At 40.9% G+C, this 22,508-nt stretch overlaps 1 protein-coding gene, 1 long non-coding RNA gene and 1 pseudogene across 2 annotated transcripts; 2 read left to right on the top strand and 1 right to left on the bottom strand.

Moving 5' to 3' along the window:
- The first annotated feature begins 1,781 nt into the window (after nucleotides 1-1,781).
- LOC120294405 (disease resistance protein RPM1-like) lies at nucleotides 1,782-4,490 on the top strand. The gene has a single exon (XM_039314470.1). It carries the CDS (start codon nucleotides 1,782-1,784, stop codon nucleotides 4,488-4,490), a length of 2,709 nt encoding a protein of 902 aa, XP_039170404.1.
- A 1,009-nt stretch (nucleotides 4,491-5,499) lies between these two features.
- On the bottom strand, nucleotides 5,500-7,179 carry LOC120294589. The gene is made up of 2 exons (XR_005551801.1): nucleotides 6,647-7,179; nucleotides 5,500-5,658 (listed from the first exon to the last, which is right to left on the bottom strand). It is a non-coding gene; the product is annotated as an uncharacterized LOC120294589 (long non-coding RNA).
- A 13,516-nt stretch (nucleotides 7,180-20,695) lies between these two features.
- Nucleotides 20,696-21,899, top strand: LOC120295009 (annotated as a pseudogene).
- The last annotated feature ends 609 nt before the right edge of the window (nucleotides 21,900-22,508 follow it).

The following is a 22,508-nucleotide window of genomic DNA, read 5'->3' as shown; positions in this document are numbered from 1 at the left end:
CTCGTGGAGGGAACTAGCGAGAGGCTTGATCCAAAAGGTGAGGTGATGACGTCTTTTGAAACGCGAGCCGTGAGAGAATTGTCGTGATCAAGTACCCCTAAACCCGACCTTTCCCCCCTTTCTCTCCTCGCGATGATGAGGGATTCGAGGGCGGCTAGATCAGGTCGTGACAGGGTATGACAGCTATCATTACTAAGATCAACAAAGCCTACAGAGTTTAATCATGATTTTAGCATTGGGTTAATTAACGCGAGTAGCTATCTGCACATGAGTACAGAGTAAATGGCATCGTCCAAGGAATATGCTCTTCGTGAATGATTGACACCTTGGTTTTGTTAATCGGCTCCTTTTTGCATAAATGAGGACGTGAATGATAACCATTCTCACCACCCACCTGAGTGGCGTTGCTGGCTTTGGGCCCTCTCCCCCTCGTGAAGGGGAGGGGTTCAAATCCCCAGTGCGTCGCAGGGTGATTTAACTGCTGGCGTGAGTGTGGTGGCCAGCTTGCGTTAGCCCCAGGTTCTTCCCGCCGGCTGTCGGCTTTCGGGGTTTCTGGTCATCAAAAAAAAAAAAATGATAACCATTCTCTTTCCAGGCCCTATTTCTGGATTTTTCAATTCCCATTCCCAAATGAGTTTCTAAGTAAAAATACAAGTTTAATAATGATATAAAAAAATCTATTCTTGGAATAGAAATTCGTTTGATAGACCTTAAATACCTCCCTCTTGAGCAGGTGGCGGCGAAGTGCGGCAATGTGTGGTGACAAAGGTGAGGGCGAGTAATGAGAATAATTTTTATTTCTTACCTTTGTTAAAAAAATAAAAAAGTGGAAAATTTATATTTCTTATTTTTGTTCCAAATTTATTTCTAGAGTAAAAATTTGTCCCGACAATAAATGAAATTGCATTATCAAATGGATTTATATTTTAAACTTGTTCTTGGAAAAAATAGAAATACAAAAATACAAAATGGTCATCACTCATGCCTTTAGTATTTACCAGCAATGTCTGAATCTGCAAATAAAGTTTTTAATCCAAGAAATTGGGATTATGAGGAGATATGAGAGACTGAACAGCTAGAATGCAGTTGACGCCTCTTTGCTTTGGCTAAGCTGTCTGTAGCACAATCCCACTCGAGGAAAGAATCTTTCACAACTTCTAGAACTCTGACCAGTTCATTACCTCAATGACGCAGTCAGCCAATAAATTTCCCGGCAAGTGTCTGTTGTTGCCATAGAATTTTCAGTAAGTTAGAACTGAATTTAGTTTTGCTTGAAGTCTCCAACCAATATTTGTTAATAACAAGTTTAAGTCTTCGAAAGATTCCTGCATAAGACAAGTGCCCTACGGAGGCTGCCAGTCCGTACAATTAAAAGGTTTCCTTTTCTCCGTCATGGTGTTAGCAAGCGAAAATGGCTTGCCTAGCTGTTGAAGCATCACTGAGATTGGTGGAGATAGTAGGCCCCTTTGCTCTTGCTAAGATGTCTGTAGCACGATGCAACTTGAGGAAAGAATCTTCCACAACTTCTAGGACTCTGACCGGTTCTTTACCACAATGAAGCAGTCAGCGAATAAATTTCCTTGGAAGTGTCTGTTGTCACCCTAGAATTTTCAATAAGTCAGAACTGAACTTAATTTTGCTTGGACTCTTCCGACGCGTATTCGTTATTTAAAAGTCAAAGTCTTCGAAAGATTCCTGCCCAAGACAGGTGCCTTACGGAGGCTAACATTGTGTACAATTGAAAGTTTTCCTTTTCTCCTTCATGGTGTTAGCTAGTGAAAATGGCTAGCTTAGCTGTTGAAGCAACAGTGACATTGGTGGAGCTAGTCTCCTCCTTAATTCTCAAAGAGATCAACCAGAAAAAAGATGTGAAGGCGGATATCAATCGCATCATGAACACGTTGAAGACAATGCAAGCTTTCCTGAGCGACCGAGGAGGAACTCATGGGAACCAGCTTCTTCAAGACCAGGTATGCCAAATTCGAGATTTTGCGTATGATGTTGAGGATGCTTTCGATGAGTACATGTTTCAAGTACCATACCATGAGCATACACACAAGATCACGAAATTTGCTCATGGGGTTGCTCAATTTGGCCCACGATGGAAAGCTCTTCATGGAATGTCTTCCAGGTTCAAAGAAATTAGAAACGATATAGAAAATTTTAAAGATTTTGATAGTCTGCGTGCTGGAAATACTAGCTCTGGAGAAGGTGGGAGCTCTGGGTTGTGGTCTGAAGATCATTTGGCCCACAATTTCGATAGTGATATCGGGGGTTTCGAAGGCCATGTGGAACGCATCCGTGATCAGTTGCTATCCGGAGAGCCCAGGCTTTCCACAATTTCAATAGTGGGTCTTCCTGGTTCGGGTAAAACGGTTCTCGCCAAGCAGGTTTATGAGTGCAAGAGAGTTCAGGGGCATTTCGAGTTCCGTGCTTGGGCGCATGTCTCTCGTTCCTTAAAGCTCGATGAGGTTTTAAGGAGCATATTAACGCAATTTTTTCCTGGGATTGGTGGGTCAGTTTTCATAAATGAAGTTGCCATGAGAGAAATTTTAAATAAATATGTGCAGCAGCAACGGTTCCTTGTTGTTCTGGACGATATATGGAGAATGCAAGATTGGGAACTGATTGTAAATGTATTTCAGAATGGTTCCAGTGGCAGTAGAATATTGTTCACTTCTCGCGACAGCAATGTTGGCGCGTCTTGTGTCGAATACCCCATATATGTCCATGAACTTAATGGTTTACCATGGAAAAAAGCATCAAGCCTATTCTGTAAGAAGGCTTTCCGGAGCTGCAACGGGATTTGCCCCCCCGAGTTGGAGGATTGGTCCGAGAAAATAATTAAGAAGTGTGAAGGGCTTCCCTTAGCAGTAATAGCAGCAGGCAACCTCCTATCAGGGAAGCGGCAAATTCCATATGAATGGAAGAAATTGCACGACAGCCTTGGAGACAATCTTCCTGTTATGGGGATTATTCTATTGCCAAGTTACGAGGACCTCCCGAGTTATCTAAGAAGCTGCTTTTTGTACTTCAGCATTTTTCCTGAGGACTATTCTATTCAACGGCAAAGATTGATCCGCCTATGGATAGCTGAAGGACTTGTGAAGGAAGCGAGGAACACATCGCTGGAGGAAGTTGCAGAGAATTATCTTAATAAGCTCGTTCAGAGGAATCTGGTTCATGTGACAGCGAGGGATATAGATGGACGGGTGAGAAGTTGCCGTGTCCTGAATCTTGTTCATGACTTCATCATTGCCAAGGCTGTGGAAGAGAACTTTGTTAGATCTGCATCCAAAAGAAGCTCATTGTCACAGGGAAGAATCCGGCGCCTATCTGCTCAAACAGAAATTTGCACAAATGTTGAACTTAGTGAAACATTAGGTCATGTTCGGTCCGTGTTTATGTTTGGGAGAGGAAAGTTTTCGAACTTGGAGTTTTTCCGGTTGTTGAAGGTTTTAGATATGCAAGGTGCTCCGCTGGAGGATTTCCCCATCGATATTGTCAAACTTGTGCTTCTAAAGTACCTGAGTTTAAGAGAGACAAATGTCAAGACAGTTCCCAAGTCCATAAAGAAGCTTTCCCTCCTCGAAACCTTGGACCTCAAACAAACTAGTGTCACGTGGCTTCCAGGGAGCATTTTTCGGCTGCACCTTTTGCGTCATCTGCTTGTTTATAAATATGACGTGAAGAACGACGTGACTTTTGATGGTGCAAAGGGCGTAGAGATGCACAGTGGAAGGGGGGCCTTATCTAACATACAGAAGTTGTCACTCGTGAAGGCTACAACAGAGCTTATTCAGAAATTGGATGCTATGATCCATTTGAGGAAGCTTGGACTCATAAATTTGAAGAGCGAGGATGGGAGAAGAGTCTGTGGATCCATCCAGAAAATGGAGCATCTCTCAACACTTGATCTACGAGCAGATTCAGGGGACTATCTAGAATTGGATCATATCCAGATCAAGCCAGGGTTTGAGGTTCTTCAACACCTTTACTTAACAGGGCAACTGCAAATGTTACCCAGGTGGGTTTCTTCCCTGCAGAGTCTCATCAAAGTCGGCCTAAAGGGGTCGAGATCACACATCAACCCGCTTCCAGCTCTTCAGGCTTTGCCTAATCTGATGGAGCTCGATATGGTCGATGCTTTTACAGGGCAAAAACTGGAGTTCTTGATGAACACGTTCAGGAGACTGAAGATACTTCAGATTGAAAAATTCCGTGAGCTGAGCATGGTGGCTGTGGAGGTCGGTGCAATGCCTGCTCTCGAAAAGTTGACGTTCTGTAAGTGCGATAAATTGAATATGCTTCCCTTGGGCATAGACATGCTCACTCGTCTCCAAGAACTGCTTCTGTGCGACATGAATGGGCAATTCATCGATCGGCTCCGCAAGAACAGTGAGGATCGCAATTGGGTCAGCCATGTCAGGGTCATTCGTTCTTACACTCTAGGCCAGGGTGAGTTATGGTTCCCCCAGAATCTTTCTTGAAACAACGGCCTCATGCCTCGTGGTGTCTCCCTTCGAATTTCAGCACCGGCTAATTGATCTGTGCAATCACGCGGGCACGGAGCTTGTGTGCGGTGTCGTTTCTTGCTGCTTTTTACCTCAGTTACGGGTCACGAGTTCTGATCTGAAACTCCATGATTTCAGTTCCGTTTGTCTGTCTTTGCTTTCAATAAAAAGGACTTCGAATGTCGATCTTGAGTCTTACTTACTGGAGTTGAGTGTTGCTTCATATGTATGTTTTTTTTCTACATTTTGAGATGATAAAAGATCCCCCACCAGATCATGGAAATCTTTAAGTTGGTCTTTAACACAATATAACCATGAACTTGGCATTCGTTGGATTTACTGCTTTTAGTCATTAATCGAAGCTCTAGACCGCGTACAGATAAATGTCAAATTGCCATGTGGTTCCAGAAATTGTCAAACAACTTGGTACCCAAGTTAGCTCTAAACAAAGCAACCTAGTGCGTGCATTTAATTGAACAAGTAATTCGTCCCATTCTCATATTCTTGACTGGAGGCAAATCTTCAATTTGATTAAGAAAGATAGAGACGGAGAGGCTCTAAGACTCTGTTTATTTAAGGAAAAATAACTTTCAAAAAAGGTTTTTCGAATTTTCCGGTATTTGATCTAGGAATACATTTTTCGTCAATGGAAAAAAAAAAAAAACCTTCAAAAGTGCGCCCTACTTTCACCTAGACCAAGCGTGTTCTCTTCCGTGCATTCCTTTTACTTATTATTTTTTTTTTTTTAGTATTTTTCCTTTTTTATTCAAATTTTATTATTTTATTATTTCTTTTCTTTTTTTCCTCTTCTTCAACGGCCATAGGTGTCACGCTCCTATCCTCGAGCACGTGCCCATCCTCCATAGTAGATAAATTTACGACGTCCCAACACATGTCGCCGACCCATTCATTTTAATGGGCATACGAAAGCTAATTACTAATCCCTGATCACAATAAACCTGGGATAGAAAAGCAGGACAACAAATTTCAAATCAATCAACACAGCTTTTATAAACAATTTGGTTTACAAATAGAAGCCAACTTTAGGCTCTAAGTACAGGAGGTCTATCTCCAAAAAAAACTTCTGAGCCACCCATGCTCTTGACCCTTCCGCCTCAAGCTCTGGGTTCCTCACACTAGGGACCTGAAAGGTTAAGCCCACGAAGGGGTGAAATAATGTTTCAGCAAGTTCGCCCCCTAAACCCCGACTAAGAAGGAAATACGCCTAGAGGCATACACAAGTCAGAAGACTTACCTCACCTCAGTTCATTTCTGCATGTCAGTACAATTTATAATCTCAACCAATCAATTCAATCCAACCGATTCAATACAATCGATACCATCTATCAATCCAATTAATACGATCAATGCTCACACAAACTAAAATAGATTATAGCTCTCACAAGCTGATATAGATATTATTGCTCACACAAGCTAATATATAGATAGTAGCTTGCACAAGCTGATATATATTATAACACACCCAATCCGATATATATAGTATATTGCACTCACAAGCTGACGTATCATTGTTCTCACAAGCTGATAGATAATTTGCTCACACAAGTTGACAATCTAATAAGAACCAGAAAAATTGATATTCACATCTCACCATTCGATCGGTTCTCAAAACCATTTCCAAAGTCAAAACTCGACACCTGGGATTTTTCCAATCAAATATCAAAATTTCACAATTTTGGTATAAGTACCCAAAATTACAATTTCCACTCAATTTGCACAAAGTAGCATTCAATTGCAGAAACTAAGCACATCAATGCAATCAGCACAAAATTCCGGTCATCAGCTATCCCCGTATAATTTTTGAAAAATAATAAATAATTAAATAAATACCAAAAATAATTAAATAAATGTAATTAATTACCAAAAATACCAACTTTGGCCGGAAATGTTTATTAACCGCCCAAACGGGCCGAGAAAATTTCTGAATCTATCTAGATAAACAGCACGATCTATCTAGTCTTTAATTACACCGTTCTAACCACCTAACATGCACACATGAATAATTAAAACGCTAATCCGTTCTAACTAACTACCTAAATCTTAATTAGCCTAATCTAAACACCTTTTAAGCATCATTAACTCCCTAAGCAGAGTTTAGTGAGTAAACTCACCAGTTTTGCTGGCTGATGAGTCCACGGCAATAGCAGTGCGATGGCGGCCGAAACTCGAGTTTACGACGACGCCAACAGGAGATTGGACCGGGCCGAAAACGATCCAACATGTCTTAGCCAAAGCTGAGATTCGGACTTGCTTTTGCGGAGGTGAAAACGGTGGCTAAACGAGCGTGGCTTGGCAAGGTCTTGGTGGCCGCAAGTGGTGGCACGGGTGCAACACGAAGACGAAGGAGCTGCTGGCGTGTTGTAGCTGTTTGGTGGACGTTGGACGTTGCTGCGAAGTTGCTGGAATTGGCGCAGAGACGAGCGAAGGAGTCAACATCAGGTTGCTTCAATAGGACGTTTGACTCGGAGGCGCATGGGTTGGCAAATGGCAGCGTGAAGGGAGGGTCGGTGGAGATGGAGTGGTGGTGTTGTCGCGACAGGAACGAAGGAAAAATGAAAAGGGTGAAGCTGCAGGAGAAATGGGCAGAGGAGTTCAGTCGGCTGGAAGAGAAGAAATGGAGGAAAATTGGAGACGTGTGTGAAAGTGGAATGGGAGGAAGAAACTGCTATGCTGTTCGGATAAGGCAAGTGACGCAAGAGGGGAGGGAACAAGGAAAAATCAAAGTCAAACATTTGGCCAATTAGAGGATTAGGGCAGAAGGAAAGTGGTGGCAACAAGGGGGAAAAGGGGATGAATGTGCGAGAGGGGCAAGAATCGATGAAGCTGCGTACGAGAGAAGCCGAAGGAGGGATAAAAGTCAAACGGAAATATCTAATCATTAATGCTTGGTCCCCCTATTACTTTCTTGCTTTTTTTTTTTTTTTATGACCCGGGAACCCCCCGTATAAAATGGCAACCAACGAGATAAACCTCCGGGTGATGCTAGCGGAGGACCCACCATCCCAACGTCACATTTAAGATTCCGTGCGGCCAGCGAGATTCGAACTCCTCTCCTCCTCGCAAAGGATCATGGGAGCCTTATCCAACTGGGGCACCGCAGGCGGTGGACTTTCTTACTTGTTAATCCCACAAATAATCAACTTTGGGGAGCAAAATTGGCCACTCTCTCTCCCATCCAAATTTACTTTCATTTTTTGATTTATCCAAATTGATTTTCCGTAAAAATCTCGGGCTCGCCAAAAATACTTCGGAGGATAAGTCGATATTCCTAAAATAAATCGTGACATGACAGAACTTTCAATTTATGAAATCGGATTCAAATTCGCGATTAATTTCAACCGAATGCGATTTTAGCGTGACCTAACCTACTGAGTAGTTTTTAGGAATTTTTAGCGCAATTGACCCGAGGTCAATTATTTTCGAGCCACATTTGCGACTCTTGGTTATCGTGAAAATCTTGAGATTTCAAATATGGGCATAGGGTACCAAAACAATAGAAAAATCGATCTAGTGCCGATCAACGGGAATTTTGTAATTATGTGGAATCAGCCACACTTAATCACATGGCTTTGTCGAATCAACCTATCTCTCGGTCTCTAATCGTTTTTTAACGTGCCGTAGTGACCCTTGCAGATTAGCAAGATCGAGCAGTCGATTCTTAGTCGAACTCTAAAGTCTATTGTATTAAAATCCCTTAACAGCTTCACTTGACAGGCTAGTTATCTCGTGAGTGGCCGACTAAGAGAAAAGAACTATAGGCGCGTCGATGAAAAACCCAACTTATTCAATCGAAAACAGAACCTGAAATTCAGGATGTCACAATAGATAAGGTACAAGCTCACCCAAGGCCAACTAGACATGAGCTTGTCAGAATCAAATTAGATTTTCCATACTAAATGATGGAGAATATTTTTAGTTGTTTTCATGTTTTAGGGAAATACCGAAAAATATTACCATTTTCCTTAAAAATAACTTCTTGGAAAATATTTTCCCAAACTCTTTTTTCTTAGGCTGATTTTTGGGCTTCTTTGTGAGATATAATTGGAACTTCGGGTAAAATTATTGATATTATTATTTAGGTATTATCTTTTAATATGCTAATTTTTGTTTTAAGATGAAGTAGGTAAATTACTTTATAATTAAATCATATTTATATAGTATATAATGCAATTAATGCAAGTGTGTTGCAAATTAACTTTGTTAGAAATTTGCCATTACAACCCATTCCTTTCCCCACGATCCCCCCCAAAAAAAAAAAAAAAAATTCATTCCCTTCCACCAAACTTGTTTTTTACAGTCAAACATAAGAACATCAATTCCATTCAATTCCCACACGGAAAAGACGATATTGGCATCAGTATTTCATTCCATTCAGTTCTTTATCCATTCCATTTTTAGAAATCATTCCATTTTGTCATACCAAAGCAACACTATATGCATTTATAAGATGATATATCCTCTTCATGGTATAATTCCAATTCTAGGAGATCAGATATGTACGCGTCCCGTGAACAAAGATTTTCTTATGCTTAGGGCTAATCTGCATATTGTTACAAAACCAAAAAAAAAAAAAAAAAAAAAAAAAAATTCTCACTGAACTTTTTAGATTTCATGGGGAGCTCAATTTGAGCTTTGACTGTGATGTTCGAATCTTCTTGTTTTAAACGAAAATCCATCGCTTATATTCGTCTTAGGGGTCATCAAGGTAATGTTAGTCAGTCCTCTTGCCATTTATTCTTCTCATGATCCTGAGAACATGAAAGGTCGTTCATGCATGGATGTATCAAGCTTCTTGGAAAATGAAGCTTTCAAACCCTAATTTCTTGGAAGAATAAAAAGAGGAGACATCGCCGTTTCCATTGAGCCAAGCACTTGCATTTACTGTTCTGATCACGCGCAGTGACCTCTGGTATTATATATATATATATATATATATATATATATATATATATAATATACGTGGAAGCTGTAACGATTTAGCTCCAAGCTGATGAGGTTTGGATTGATGGCAGAGAAGAACTGGGATAGGAATGGACGTGGGCATACCCGACGACGGGAACGCATCAAGCACTCCAGTGGGGATGGGCATGTCCGACGACGGAAACGCATCAAGCACTCCAGTGGGAATGGACGTGTCGGCCAAGAGAAACACATCAAGCATTACAGGAATTTCCATAGGATACTGCATGTGGGCGAGGGTGATTTTTCCTTTCCAGCTTGCTTTTCGGCTCCGCTGCTAACATGGTTGCCACCTCGCTCGACTCGAGAGGTACCCGTGCAAAATCACATGCCTCGGCTACTTTTTTGGAATTCAGTCAATCGCGTGGTAGAGAAAAAAGACATAATTTTACACCAGAGCTCGCTAAAAAGTCCGACGATATTCTCAATGTCTGTCTCTGGCAATATCAACATCGACAAACCTAAAGCATTGTCTATCTTTACCATTTCCCTAGCTCTCATTTTAGTGAATTTTCATTTCACATTTTATTCTTAGACATGATAAAGATGAATAATTCAAGATCAGCGGTTGACAACTTGGAAAAGATCGAGGGCTTTGGGGGCACAGTTTTGCATGAAGTGAACGCCCATACCATGAGCAAACACCCCATTCTCAGGCGCAAATCCTTCGATCGAATCGTCCACAATTTTCCTCATGCTGGCTTCCACGGCCCCGAGGAATCCTTACTCCAGATAGAGTTAGTCTCCAACTCTCGAGAATTTCTTTCTTTTAAAAGCTGACATCCATATTGTCCCATAAACGCGTGCCTTGATCTTTCCTTCTATCTGTAATGATCTATCCAACATTGCAAATTTAGCTATATCGACGGCAATAAAAGGAAAGTCTGATTTTCAGGCTTCACCGAGATCTGGTGAGAGGCTTGAAGAATGCGAAAACGATGCTCACTGAGGATGGAGTGATTCATGTGACGCACAAGACGGCTCATCCATACAGCAAGTGGGAGATCGAGAAGCTGGCCGAGGAACAAGGCCTGTTTTTGGTTGAGAAAGTGCGGTTCTCGGTGCGGGATTATAAAGGGTATGTCAATCGGAGAGGCAAAAGCCCCAATTATTATAATACTTTCCCAATCGGAGAAGCCTCTACTTACAACTTTAGCAAAAATGATCACGGAATACATCCCCATAATGCTCTGCTTAACTTGAGCTCAGCCTATCTTGTTGAGCATGCTCGAGCGAAATGATCACTTGGTAGTGTATATGGCAGCGTAGTTCCAAGCAGTCATCTCCAGCAGTGCTTAGAAGAAAAGGCTTTAATTTCGCAGTCCAGCGAGGAATGGAGTACTTTATTTTTGTGCATGTTTCGGCAATGAAACTAGATGTACGTAATTTCCATGAAATTTCTCCAAAATTGATTATACATGACTTTTGCCCCGCTATAATTTATTTTCCCTCCAATAAAAATAGTCAATTTTTGTTTTCTTTAATTTAGCGTTCAAAATTCTTTGAACATTTCATCAGAAACTACTAACTTTTTATCCTTAATATCAACACCATGATCCAACGCCCCACTCTCAAAGTCAAATCTTTCGACCGAATCATCTCAAATTTCCCTTAGGATGAATTTTGCGGTCAGGAGCATTCAAGTTCCAAATTGAGTAAGCATGCATGTTCTATGTTCGATTATGAAGTTAATCAAACAGGACGATTTGGACCAGCCTACATTGATCTATACTAAGTTGTAGATCATATAAATAAATTAATGCAAGTGCGCCAAGCCGATGCTAATTGAGGACGATGAGGTTCATGCGTAAAACGGCTCATCCGTTTGACAAGTGGGAAATAGAAAAGCTGGCTGAGGAGCCAGAATTGCGCTTGGTTGAGAAGGCACGGTTCACAGAGTAGGACTATTCAGGGTATTGCAATGAGGGAGGTGGAGGGAGGAGGTGCGACGAGAGCCTTCCTGTCGGGCAATGCTTGACTTACCAGTTTGCCCTTCCTACTCATGGCGCTTCACCAAATCAATAATTTACACCATCAGTTAACCCTCCAAGAAGACGAAGGGTTTTGGTGTTTTGGGCTTGCTCATCGGTTGGTAATTGCTGTGTACTATCCACGGTTATTATTATTATTTTTTTTTTGTCAGAAGGAAAATTTTCATTTCACATGAAGGAGAGATAAAGATGCAAATCCCACAAAACAAGTAAATCTGAAAGATAAATCAACTTGATACACCTTGTAAAGATTTGCTCATTCCACAAATTTGAGTCTATTATAACATCAAAGTACAATCGACGGTGATCACTGAATCTCATATCAACATCGGTGATAAACAAATGTCAAGATTTCCCTTTCCAGTAGCTACGGTTTTGCCAAAAAGTGGTGTGCACCTAGATTCGTGCATCCCTAGCACCATCAATGTATAAAGACAATAATAATAGTAACAAGTTGAAAGAGCATAGAAAATACCTCGTAAATTTTAGATTTTTGGACAAAAAAATTACAGATTTATATCCACATCAAAATGGAGCACCCAAATCTAAATCTAGCTCCAGATGAGGAAAGAAAACCTGTAAAAGAGATACCAGTCAATCACAAAATCACTTTCGGATAAGTCGACTGCTGAAGGCAACAACAGGGAGCCTTAGAGACTTGCGGAGCGCTCGACAATGTTATAGTCCATGGCTGAGTGGTTCTATATCGGTGGCGTATGTGATATGTAAATAAAGCTTCAAACTATTGGTTGCTTCTTGTGAATAGTAATTTGCACGAGACTTAAGATGAATCCATTGCGTTGACTAGAAAAGGAATGGAGGGAAAGAAAGCAGTTTTCCTGGAAGGTGAGAGAGACTTCTCTTTTGGATCGGGGAGAGAGATTAGATGACGAAATATTGGGAAGATAGAATGGAGAGAGTTGACGTTCAAGATATTTCAGTAGATTAAGATGCTGCCGGGTATGTACCAAACTAACTTCTAAACCAAGAGACGTATGTAGTTTTTGTTCAAAATATATGACGAACAATTAGGAAGAACAATGAAGTCAGATTTTGAAATGTGATATCACTTTCTTTAAGGAATTATTTGCCCCACAACATTGTTAATGGTCACTAGTAAATTTCTTTCATCATACAACAAAATCTCAAGTGAAAATATTATATAGCAATTATAGTATTTCTCCAGGATCTCTCAAAAGATAACAATTGAAAATTATGGTTGTATGTCTTTTGAAAGAAAACGAAATTAGAAGAAAAAGATCATTATTAAACAAACACATTCAATAATTAATAGTAAAAATGAGAAATTATATCCGAACAGACATAACCTTCCAAAGATTAAGAGGTTACATCTGAACAATTACAAACTCTAGGATAATGGTTAGAAGAAGTAATAAAATTCAGAATTAAAATCATTCCTTCATAAACAGTCGCATTGTTTTGATAAAACGCTACAATTAATTTTTCATAATTATGAATTTGAATTTTTACAATTTCAAAAAATGATCGTTGATTAATATCAAATCTCATCCATGTGTGTACTCACATCCTTTCATTGTGGAACAAGGTAAGAATTTTGTTTTACAAATAAGCTAGTAGTGTTTGTATTATTATAATAAGATTGACTTTGTCACTAAAACCGCGATTTAAACCCTAAAATAATAGCTAATCAGATCTGGCAAATGTGTCAATGATTTAGTCGGGTAAAGGAGCGCATATATCATGCCTGGAGTGAAAAGTTTTTAAGTTACTTGGGCCTAACCGATGTGGTGTTTTCATGGTACAGCAAGAGATAATTATACAGATGGCAATGCACTGCAACAAATGCAGATCAAAGGCCATGAGGATTCTACCGAAGCAAATGGTTAGTAATTACTGATTTTATTTTCTTTCGGAAGAAAGAAAAAAAAAAAATATATATATGATTGGTTCTTAATCTCTTCGTAATTTTTTCATTTTCTGAGATTTCATTCCTGTTCTTTACTTATTAATTTGAACTGCCCACACGTCGCATATTATTTCAATTTGATGTGTTTTCTCAAATTTCGAATGTGGTGGATGTTTTTTTTTTTTTTTTTTTTTTGGTCGGAAATAGCGGTATTATAGATTAAGAGGTAAAGATACAACCGCTAGTTACAGCTTCAGCATACAAAAGATGTAAAAGCTGGGAAGGGGGAAAAGCGGGCCAATTGTTGGGAAGCAAAGAAAGCCCATGGGACTTAGCAACCCAATCAGCTATGAAGTTTGCAACTTGTCGACAAAGGCCGAATGTGAAGAAAGGAAAAGAGGGCAAAGTGCCCTAGCTTTGGCGATCAAAGAACGATGCTGCCATGAAGACGAAAGGGGGTTGAGCACGGCATCCACCAACACCAAGTAGTCCGATTCCAGCAGCAAATGATGTTTATCCAGTCCTTTCTGCAGCAGAAAATTTAAGGTATGCACCAGCGCCTGAATCTCTAATTGTAGAGCAGAGGAGGCGGTAATCGTTGCTGTAAAACTAGTAATAAGGCGTCCCGCAAAGTCTCGGCAAACACATGCGATCGCACCTTCCTATGGGGAGGTAGGGTAGGCGCCATCAATGTTGATCTTAAGAGCACCTGGGTCTGGGGGATGCCACCGGTGATCAGAATCGGGAAGGACCCGTCTGCGAGACGTGGTCGACTACTGGCAGATAGGAGATGAGCAAGCGTCGGCCAGAGCTACCTGCACCACCTGTTCAATTGATAAACTTCTTTGACGGAAGATAAAGTCATTCCTATTCTTCCATAGATGCCAGAGAATAGAAGCCACCATCTTCAGTCCAGGTACATCAGAGCTGTTCTCCAGTAGGTCTACAAGACATTTATCAATTCGAGTAGCTGTAGCCATTATTGTTGCAAGGTTTACTTGTGGATGTGACCAAATAGACTTGGTGGTAGGACATGAATGGAAAATGTGTTCTGCTGTTTCGGGTAGTTGAGTTGTGCACATAGTACAGATGGGGTCAGGGATGATATGCCGGTGGAACATATTATCTTTTGTAGGCAGGGCGTTTTGACATAGAGACCACATGAAAATGCGAACCTTCGGGGGGCTTTATAAATGCCAAATAGATGACCATAGCTTCCTAGGTGGTTGGTAGGAAGAGGAAGGCAACTCAGAGATAGCACTGGATGTATGATCTTTTATGTAATTGTAGGCACTCTTAACCGTATACTTACCATTTAGCTGGCCTTTCCATATAAGCAAATCAGAAAGATAGGAAGGTCTAATTGGCAAAGACAGAATTTCACTTACTAGCTGAGGATCAAAACTTTGTCGAAGGAGGGATTCATTCCATGCAGCCTGAGTTGGTAGAATAAAATCAGCTACCTTTGTCGCTTCTCCTCTAGGTGTGGCCTCCTATAACACCACTAGATAGCCACTTGTCCTCTCTAATATTAATCTTCTGACCATTACCAACAGACCATTGAACATTATCTGAGATAGAATCCCTCCCAATTAAAAGACTATTCCATCCCCAAGAAGGTCTTACTCCTTTTTCAGCCCTCATGAACTCCGATGTATGAAAATATAAGCCTTTAAAAAGACGACCCCATAAAGTAAGCGGTTCATGTATTAGTCGCCAAGCCTGTTTGCCTAATAGAGCGTTATTAAACGCCACAAGATCTCGGAAACCCATACCACCATTGTCTTTTCTAGTTTTAAGAATATCCCAATTTTTCCAATGGACCCCAGATGTTTGACCACTCTGTTTCCACCAAAATCTTGCAACTTGCTGCTCAATGGTCTTGCGTGATAGATAGTGGAATCTTAAATATGGACATGGCATATTGTGGTATTGCTTGGACAACCGATTTAAGCAGGATTTCCTTTCCTCGAATCGTGTCTCACCGAAGTGGCTGGAATTATGGATCCTCCAGGCCTAAGGGCTCCTCCCGGACAGCCGATCTGTCCACGGAACCGACGCTCGTCTTGCTCCTCTCCGTAACCGAATGGGACGACTATGGTCCGAGCAAACAATCGAAGTTTGTGAGGTAGCCGCACCACGACACAAAGTGGAGGAGTGCAAATTAACTCTAGTGGGTAAGATTCTAACTATACAGACCATTAATTCACAAGCATTCCAGAATACTATGAAATTAGCTTGGCGCACAGAAAATGTAGCCATACATCAGAGTGAAGAAGGTCTGTATGTGATTAAATTTAAATCGAAGCGTAGATAAGCAACGGATTCTGGATGGTGGCCCTTGGCGATTTTCAAATCATCTAGTTATTTTAAAGCCTTGGCTTCCTAATACCCCTTTACACTGCTATGATTTCTCTAAGTGCGAGTTATGGATGCATGTTATTAGGCTACCTCTAGAGTGGTATACAGACAGCATGCTTCGTAAAGTAGTTCGTCGTGTTGGTCGGGTGCTGATAGTGAAGTTTGAACAGAATAATGCTCTACCCCTCAAAGCTGGAAAAGTCAGAGTAGAATTAAATTTACAGCAACCTCTCATCCCGGTTAGCTCATTCAATTGGATGGAAAGACAATTTGGTTAGACTTTCGCTATGAGCGATTATCTCACTACTGTTACTCTTGCGAGGTTATTGGTCATTATGCTACACATTGTACGACTTACCCCTTTGACATTGAAAAAGCCGACAACAAGGACAATCTTTATTATGGAAATTGGTTGCGTGCGAGGTTAATCAACATAGTCCTTTTTGGAATACCTTTTATGGAACCAAGTTGTCTACTAATGAGGTTGAGGAAGTCATCCCTGAAACTCCACATTCGCCAACGGGTCTTATTCCTGCCACTCAACCACATATTAATACTTCAACGGAGGATTTGCACATACCCAATGAAGGCCAAATTATTACACTTTGCGGCTGCTCCGCTCCAATGGAAGCCTCTTGCACCCAGATTCTTTGAGGATCCTATTACAAGAAAATTACCCGCCAAGTTAAAGCAAGCTGAAACAGGTCCATCTAGATTGAAGAAGTTGAAGCACTCTCACTTACTCCCTAAAGCGGGTCCAATGAAAAAAGCAAAGCGTTTTGGAAATTCAGATAAGTCTTTACACATACCTGAGGCTCTTGATGACACCCATCTGCAGGAGAATCCAATCTTTATTGCTGATGAACCTAACTGCTTGGGCATTGGTGGCTAGCCCTAAACAGCCACCAAGTTACAAATGAAGATTATTAGTTGGAACCGTCGGGGTTGGGCAATCCCCGACGATTCGTGCCTTGAGGGCAATGGTGGCCTGTGAGCAAATCGGATATTCTTTTTTTAATGGAAACAAAAATCAGGATTTGTTTCAACGGATCCAAACAAGGTTACGTTTCTCAATGAGTATGATAGTTAATCCTACCGTTTTGTTTGGCGGTTTAGCCACTTTTTGGAACACCGGGGTTGATTTAACAATTGAATGGCAGACTTCTTCTTTATTACATATGCTGTGTACTGATAAATCGAATGGAGTTATTATGCACCTTACCTGTTTATATGCACCAGCTGTTTTCCATCTCAGACAACACTTTTGGGATGAATTATGACAAATCAGTAGGTCTAATATGCTCCCCGGCCGTGTATCGGTGACTTCAATGACATCCTCTACCCCTGGGAGAAATCAAGTAAGCGACCAGCTGATAAAAACCGTATGCAAACCTTTTGTCAGATGGTTAATGACTGTTCTTTGATGGAGGTTCCCACTAAAGGTTGCTCCTTTACTTGGACTAACAATCGGTCTGCAAATGACTGTGTAAAGGAAAAATTGGATAGGGTGTTTTGCACTATGGAATGGCGTCTTACATTTCCTATTGCTGAAGCCTTTGTTTTGCCTCCGCTTGGGTCCGATCATTGCCCTATTCTTCTAACTACTGCAGCAGATTGTTCAAGAACATAATCACGAGAGTTGTGAAACTGCGAAATTACAACAGAAAAGCGACATGCGGAAGGGTTGATGAAGCGGGATTGTTGCAATTGAGATGGAATTGACGAATAGAAGAAGGAAAAGTGCAGATGAGACCCATTAGCGACCGGCGAAGATGATCGGTAATTTGGGACTCAAGACAGGACACCCTTTGTTGGAGGAAAAAACGAAGATGGGTAAAGGAAAATTAGCCAATCCATGGGCGAAGCCAAGGTAGAAGATGAGATGATATCTGGAAGAAGATAAAGAGGAGTAGAAGATGAAAGTCCGAAAACACAAGGAGAAGACTACCAGGGTAGAGGAAAACTTGACAAAACGAGAGAATTCGAGCTCGTCAATCAGATAGACTTTGATTAAAGCAACATTGACACAAATGGATGAATGTGGTGGATGTTGGTTGCTTGTTTATACAAACAAATGAAATTGTGTTTTTATTTTTGGTCCCACATAAGAAGGTTGAGGAAGTGGGCCATTATATATGCGTGGGTGTCTTCTAGCTTGTTCTAAAGAAGAAAATGGGCCGTGGGCTAGACTCCATAATATCCACGGATGGGTGTGTGATTTTGGCGTGATTAGTAGATGTACTTAGCACTAATACTTATTTTTTTTTATCTAGTACAGTTATCTTGCTAATATTTATTAGTCGAAAGGTTGTATTTGTTCAATTGATATCTTCACAAGTTATGAAATTTGGAACTATAAAAAATTTAATCAATGTTTTTTTTATTATCATTTTGTTCAGAATTTTATGTCTTTTTGATGTAACATTTGAAAAACGTGCATATTCATTTTGCAACATTTCCCAAAGGATTGCCTCTATTTATTAAGACTGAGACAAGTACGTCGGTTCTGGAAAAAATGAAAATTAACTTCGAGTTGTCTTTCCAAAAAATACAACTATCATTTCAATTGTTTCCATTGAGACTTTATTGTATCCTAGAGAATTTTTTCCAATAACTATTAACAACATTGTGGGGGCAAATAATTCATTAAAGAGAGCATTATCAAGCCTCAAAATCTGACTGCATTGTTCTTCCCGGTTGTTCATCATATTTTCTTACCGATGGATATATAGGAAATGTCATTTCCGTGGCGATAAGAAGGCCAGAATGGGACTGGCTGGAAGTGATTGGAGAAGGTGTCGACCCACCCGAGCTGACTTGCTCGCTTAGAAGAAAATTTTGTACTGCCGCCATAGTGAGCGTGCAGGGAGTGAGCAATGCAGGAATCACTCGCCGAGGACCGGCTATTATTCATACGATGATCACGAGCAAGGGCACCATGACGGGGCCCGGCAGTACTCATCGCCGTCCAGTTATGTTCCGTATCCACAATATCCGGTCTACGAGGCGGTCCATCATGCGCCGAACCCGCCAAGTGTTTGCACCATCATGTCAAGAGAGCTTCTTTTCAAGTTCAAATTGCTTCTAAAAAGTGTCAAAGGGTTGTGGTCCTTCGCAAGTAAATTGCGAAGTTCATGAGCATTTTCTATAATTTACTCGTGGGTGTACACGGTGTTAATGCTCTGTTGTGTTTTTTCTTTCTCGGCTACTTCTTATATGAAAGAAGGATTGAAGCAAATCCTGGAGCGTCTTCTTAGCATGGCAAAATAGTAAAGCTCACCAAACACCTCTTTGGAATGAAGACTGATGGGCAATTTGGGGACACGATGATGGGAAATGCCGTAAAACAATTGACTCATAGAGTTGAACGTGAGCTACAGTACCTTACTTAAAGACTCTGATCATAGACCTTGCGTCTTCAGTCCGTTTTCATTTGATCGTCTCCGTTAATTCAACTCGGATACGTTTTTCAAAGTCTGCGAGAGGATGATGACGAGAGGAACGTGAAAGGTGGTTCTTGGATCATGTCTAATCCTCATTTTGTTGCAAAACCACAACAAAACTAAATGTTCTTGCTGAACTTTTTAGGTTTCAGTGCGAGCTCCATTCGAACTTAGACTGTTCTAAGCGAATATCTGTCGCTTGTATCAGTCTTAGGGTCGTCGAAGTAATGTTAGTCAGTCTTCTTGCGGTTACTCTTCTCAAGATCTTGAGGACATAAAAGGTCGTTCATTCATGGATGTACCAAACTTCTTGGTAAATGAAGCTTTCAAAACTTAATTTCTTGGAAGAATAAAACTAGGGGACATAACTGCTTCTTTCATTGAGCCGAGCACCTGCTCTTGCTGTTCTGATCACCGCAGTGACCTCTGGTATTCAAGACACTCGACAATGCTATATATATATACCCACATGCATGCACGCACGCACCAGGACACAGGATAGATGGAAGCTGTAATGATTTAGCGCCAAACTGATGATGTTAAAAATTTTGGATGTGTGTGTGGGGAAGCATGATTTCGGTATTGATTATAGTTTTGGTTAGTGGTGTGTGCAAGTGTATGGTATAGTTTATAGTGGATGGACAAGGGATAAGATAGGATAATTGAAGGATAAAGAACATGGGATATAATTTATCTAATTGATGAAAATGGATAGTACAAGATGTTTTGGTAATGGAGGAGTAGGTAATGGAGGAATATTTCATGATATAAAAAACTATCTTAACTCTACTCCTCCACACCGATGGAGGTATAAACCTCACACACTCAAATGAATGAACTACAGGCCTATTTATAGGCATGAGTTACCGCATTATTCTACCTATTAAGTGTACATAAAATAATATAAAATTTCAGCTTGCTTCTTTGTCTCATGCTTGTTGCGGCTAGTCAAGTTGGACTTTGCTTTTCTTTTCTTCTTTCTTCCAATCTTCTCGTTCCTTCTTCCTTATTCTCCAATTTTCTATTCTTTGCCGCTGCCCACCACTTTTGTTGACTTTAGTTTACTTCTTTAGCTTGACTTCGACTTTTATTTACTTTTCTTTTGCCTAAAGCATATTGTAGCTACTTCTTTAGCTTGACTTCTTGCTGCCCACGTAGGTTTCTTCTTCAGCCACTACCGATGACTTTTATTTACTTTTCTTTTGCCTAAAGCATATTGTAGCTACTTCTTTAGCTTGACTTCTTGCTGCCCACGTAGGTTTCTTCTTCAGCCACTATTGTTGACTTTCATTTACTTTTCTTTTGCATGAAGCAAATTGTGGCTGCCGACTTGTTCCTTCTCCATTAAGCATACTTAATTCTTAAGTATGAGTAGTCTAGTGTGTTCTAGATCTTTCAAAAATGGATCACAATTTCCAACAGATGAGGATTGAATTGATGGCAGAGGAGAACTTAAATGGGAATGCACATATCGGAGAGAAACGCATCAAGCACTACAGCAATTTCCACTATACACTGCTTGTGGGCGAGGGTGATTTTTCCTTTGCAGCTTGCTTGGCCAGGACATTCGGCTCCGCTGCTAACATGGTCGCCACCTCTCTCGACTCGAGAGGTACCCGTGCAAAAATCACATGTCACATCTATCTTCCGGTACATTCGATCAATCGTATGTTAGAGAAAATAGACATCAACTTACACCAGAGCACGCTAAAAAGACCGAGGATATTCTGAATGCTGTCGCCAACAATATCGACATCGACAAACCTAAAGCATTGTCTATCCTTACCATTTCTAATGCTGTCCTTCAGTTTTTAATCCTAGTTCTCATTTTAGTAAATTTTCGTGTTCCTTGTTCACCTTAGCTACGTTGAGGGTGAATTATGCAACATCAGCGATTGACAACTTGGAAACGATCGAGGGTTTGGGGGGTACCGTTTTGCATGAAGTGGACGCTCATACCATGAGCGAGCATCCCATTCTCAAGCACAAATCCTTCGATCGAATCGTCTACAATTTTCCTCATGCTGGCTTCAGCGGCTCCGAGGCAACCTTAGTCCAGATTGAGTTAGTCTCCGACTCTCAAGCATTTCGTTCATTTAAAAGCTGACATCCATATTGTCCCATAACGTGTGCCTCGATCTTTGTTTTTCTCTGTAATGATCTATACCACATTGCAAATTTAGCTATATCCAAGGCAATAAAAGGAAAATCTGATTTTCAGGCTGAACCGAGATCTGGTGAGAGGCTTCCTGAAGAATGCGAAAAAAGATGGTCACCGTGGATGGAGAGATTCATGTGACGCACAAGAAAGCTCATCCATACAGCAGGTGGGAAATCAAGGAGCTGGCTGAGGAACAAGGCCTGTTTTTGGTCGAGGAAGTGCCGTTCTCCCTGCGGCATTATGAAGGGTATGTCAATCGGAGAGGCTCAGGCTTCAAGTGTCGTCGTACTTTCCCAGTCGGAGAAGCCTCTACTTACAAGTTTAGCAAAAATGATCATGGAATGCAATGCGCTAATGCTCTGCCTAACTTGAGCCTGGCCGATCTTGTTGAGTCTGTTTGAGCGAAATGATGACTTATATACGATGTATGGTGATGTCGTTCTAAGCAGTCATCTCCAGGTGTGCTTAAAAGAAAGCTTTAATTTTGCCATCTAGCTAGGAACGGAGTTCTTCATTTTTATGTGTGTTTCGACCGTGAAACTAGATCTAGATGTACGTAGTTTCTATGGGAATTTTCCTCCGAAAAGCGTTTGTTAAACGAGCGGGCTGAACCAGGGGTTCGCCCCGGTGCCACCCTTCCAACATGGAAGGAGGAGGTGAGGGTTCAAATCCCACCTCCTCAAGGGGGGATGGGGGTAGGGACGCGTAAGTTTCGAGAGTGGGTTGCGACTCCCACGCCCTACAAGAGGTAGGGCACAAGTCTGCGAGTGAGTGTAGAGTAGGATTAGAGTAGGACTGACCAAAAAAAAAAAAAAAAAAAACGAGCGGGCTGAGTGGTGTCCAAGATTGATCATACATGACTCTTTCCGCTTCAAAATTCTGTGAACATTTCCATCAGAAACTAACTTCTTTATCCATAATAGCTACACTTACATAATTTTTAGGGAAATGAGAGGCAGACGGTATCCTTCTTAGAAGAGTGACGGTGCAGGCTGCACGTCACGCTTTCCAAGGAAAACCGGACAACTTGTCCGGTTTCCCAAGATTGTTGGTTTCTTTTTTAATTTTTAATTTTTGGCTTTTTATTCCTTCTCTTTTCTTTTCATTTTTTGCTAGGTATTGTTGATAGTTATCTAGTCCCATTCTAGCTCTCTTCTCTCTGACCCCTTA

Source organism: Eucalyptus grandis, chromosome 6 (assembly GCF_016545825.1).
Source record: "Eucalyptus grandis isolate ANBG69807.140 chromosome 6, ASM1654582v1, whole genome shotgun sequence".
Classification (NCBI taxonomy): Eukaryota; Viridiplantae; Streptophyta; class Magnoliopsida; order Myrtales; family Myrtaceae; genus Eucalyptus; species Eucalyptus grandis.
This window is presented reverse-complemented; position numbering and strand designations above follow the sequence as displayed.

What these genes read in the sequence shown, in the direction of transcription:
- LOC120294405 (XM_039314470.1), top strand. Translation starts at nt 1,782, where the DNA reads ATGGCTAGCTTAGCTGTTGAAGCAACAGTGACATTGGTGGAGCTAGTC.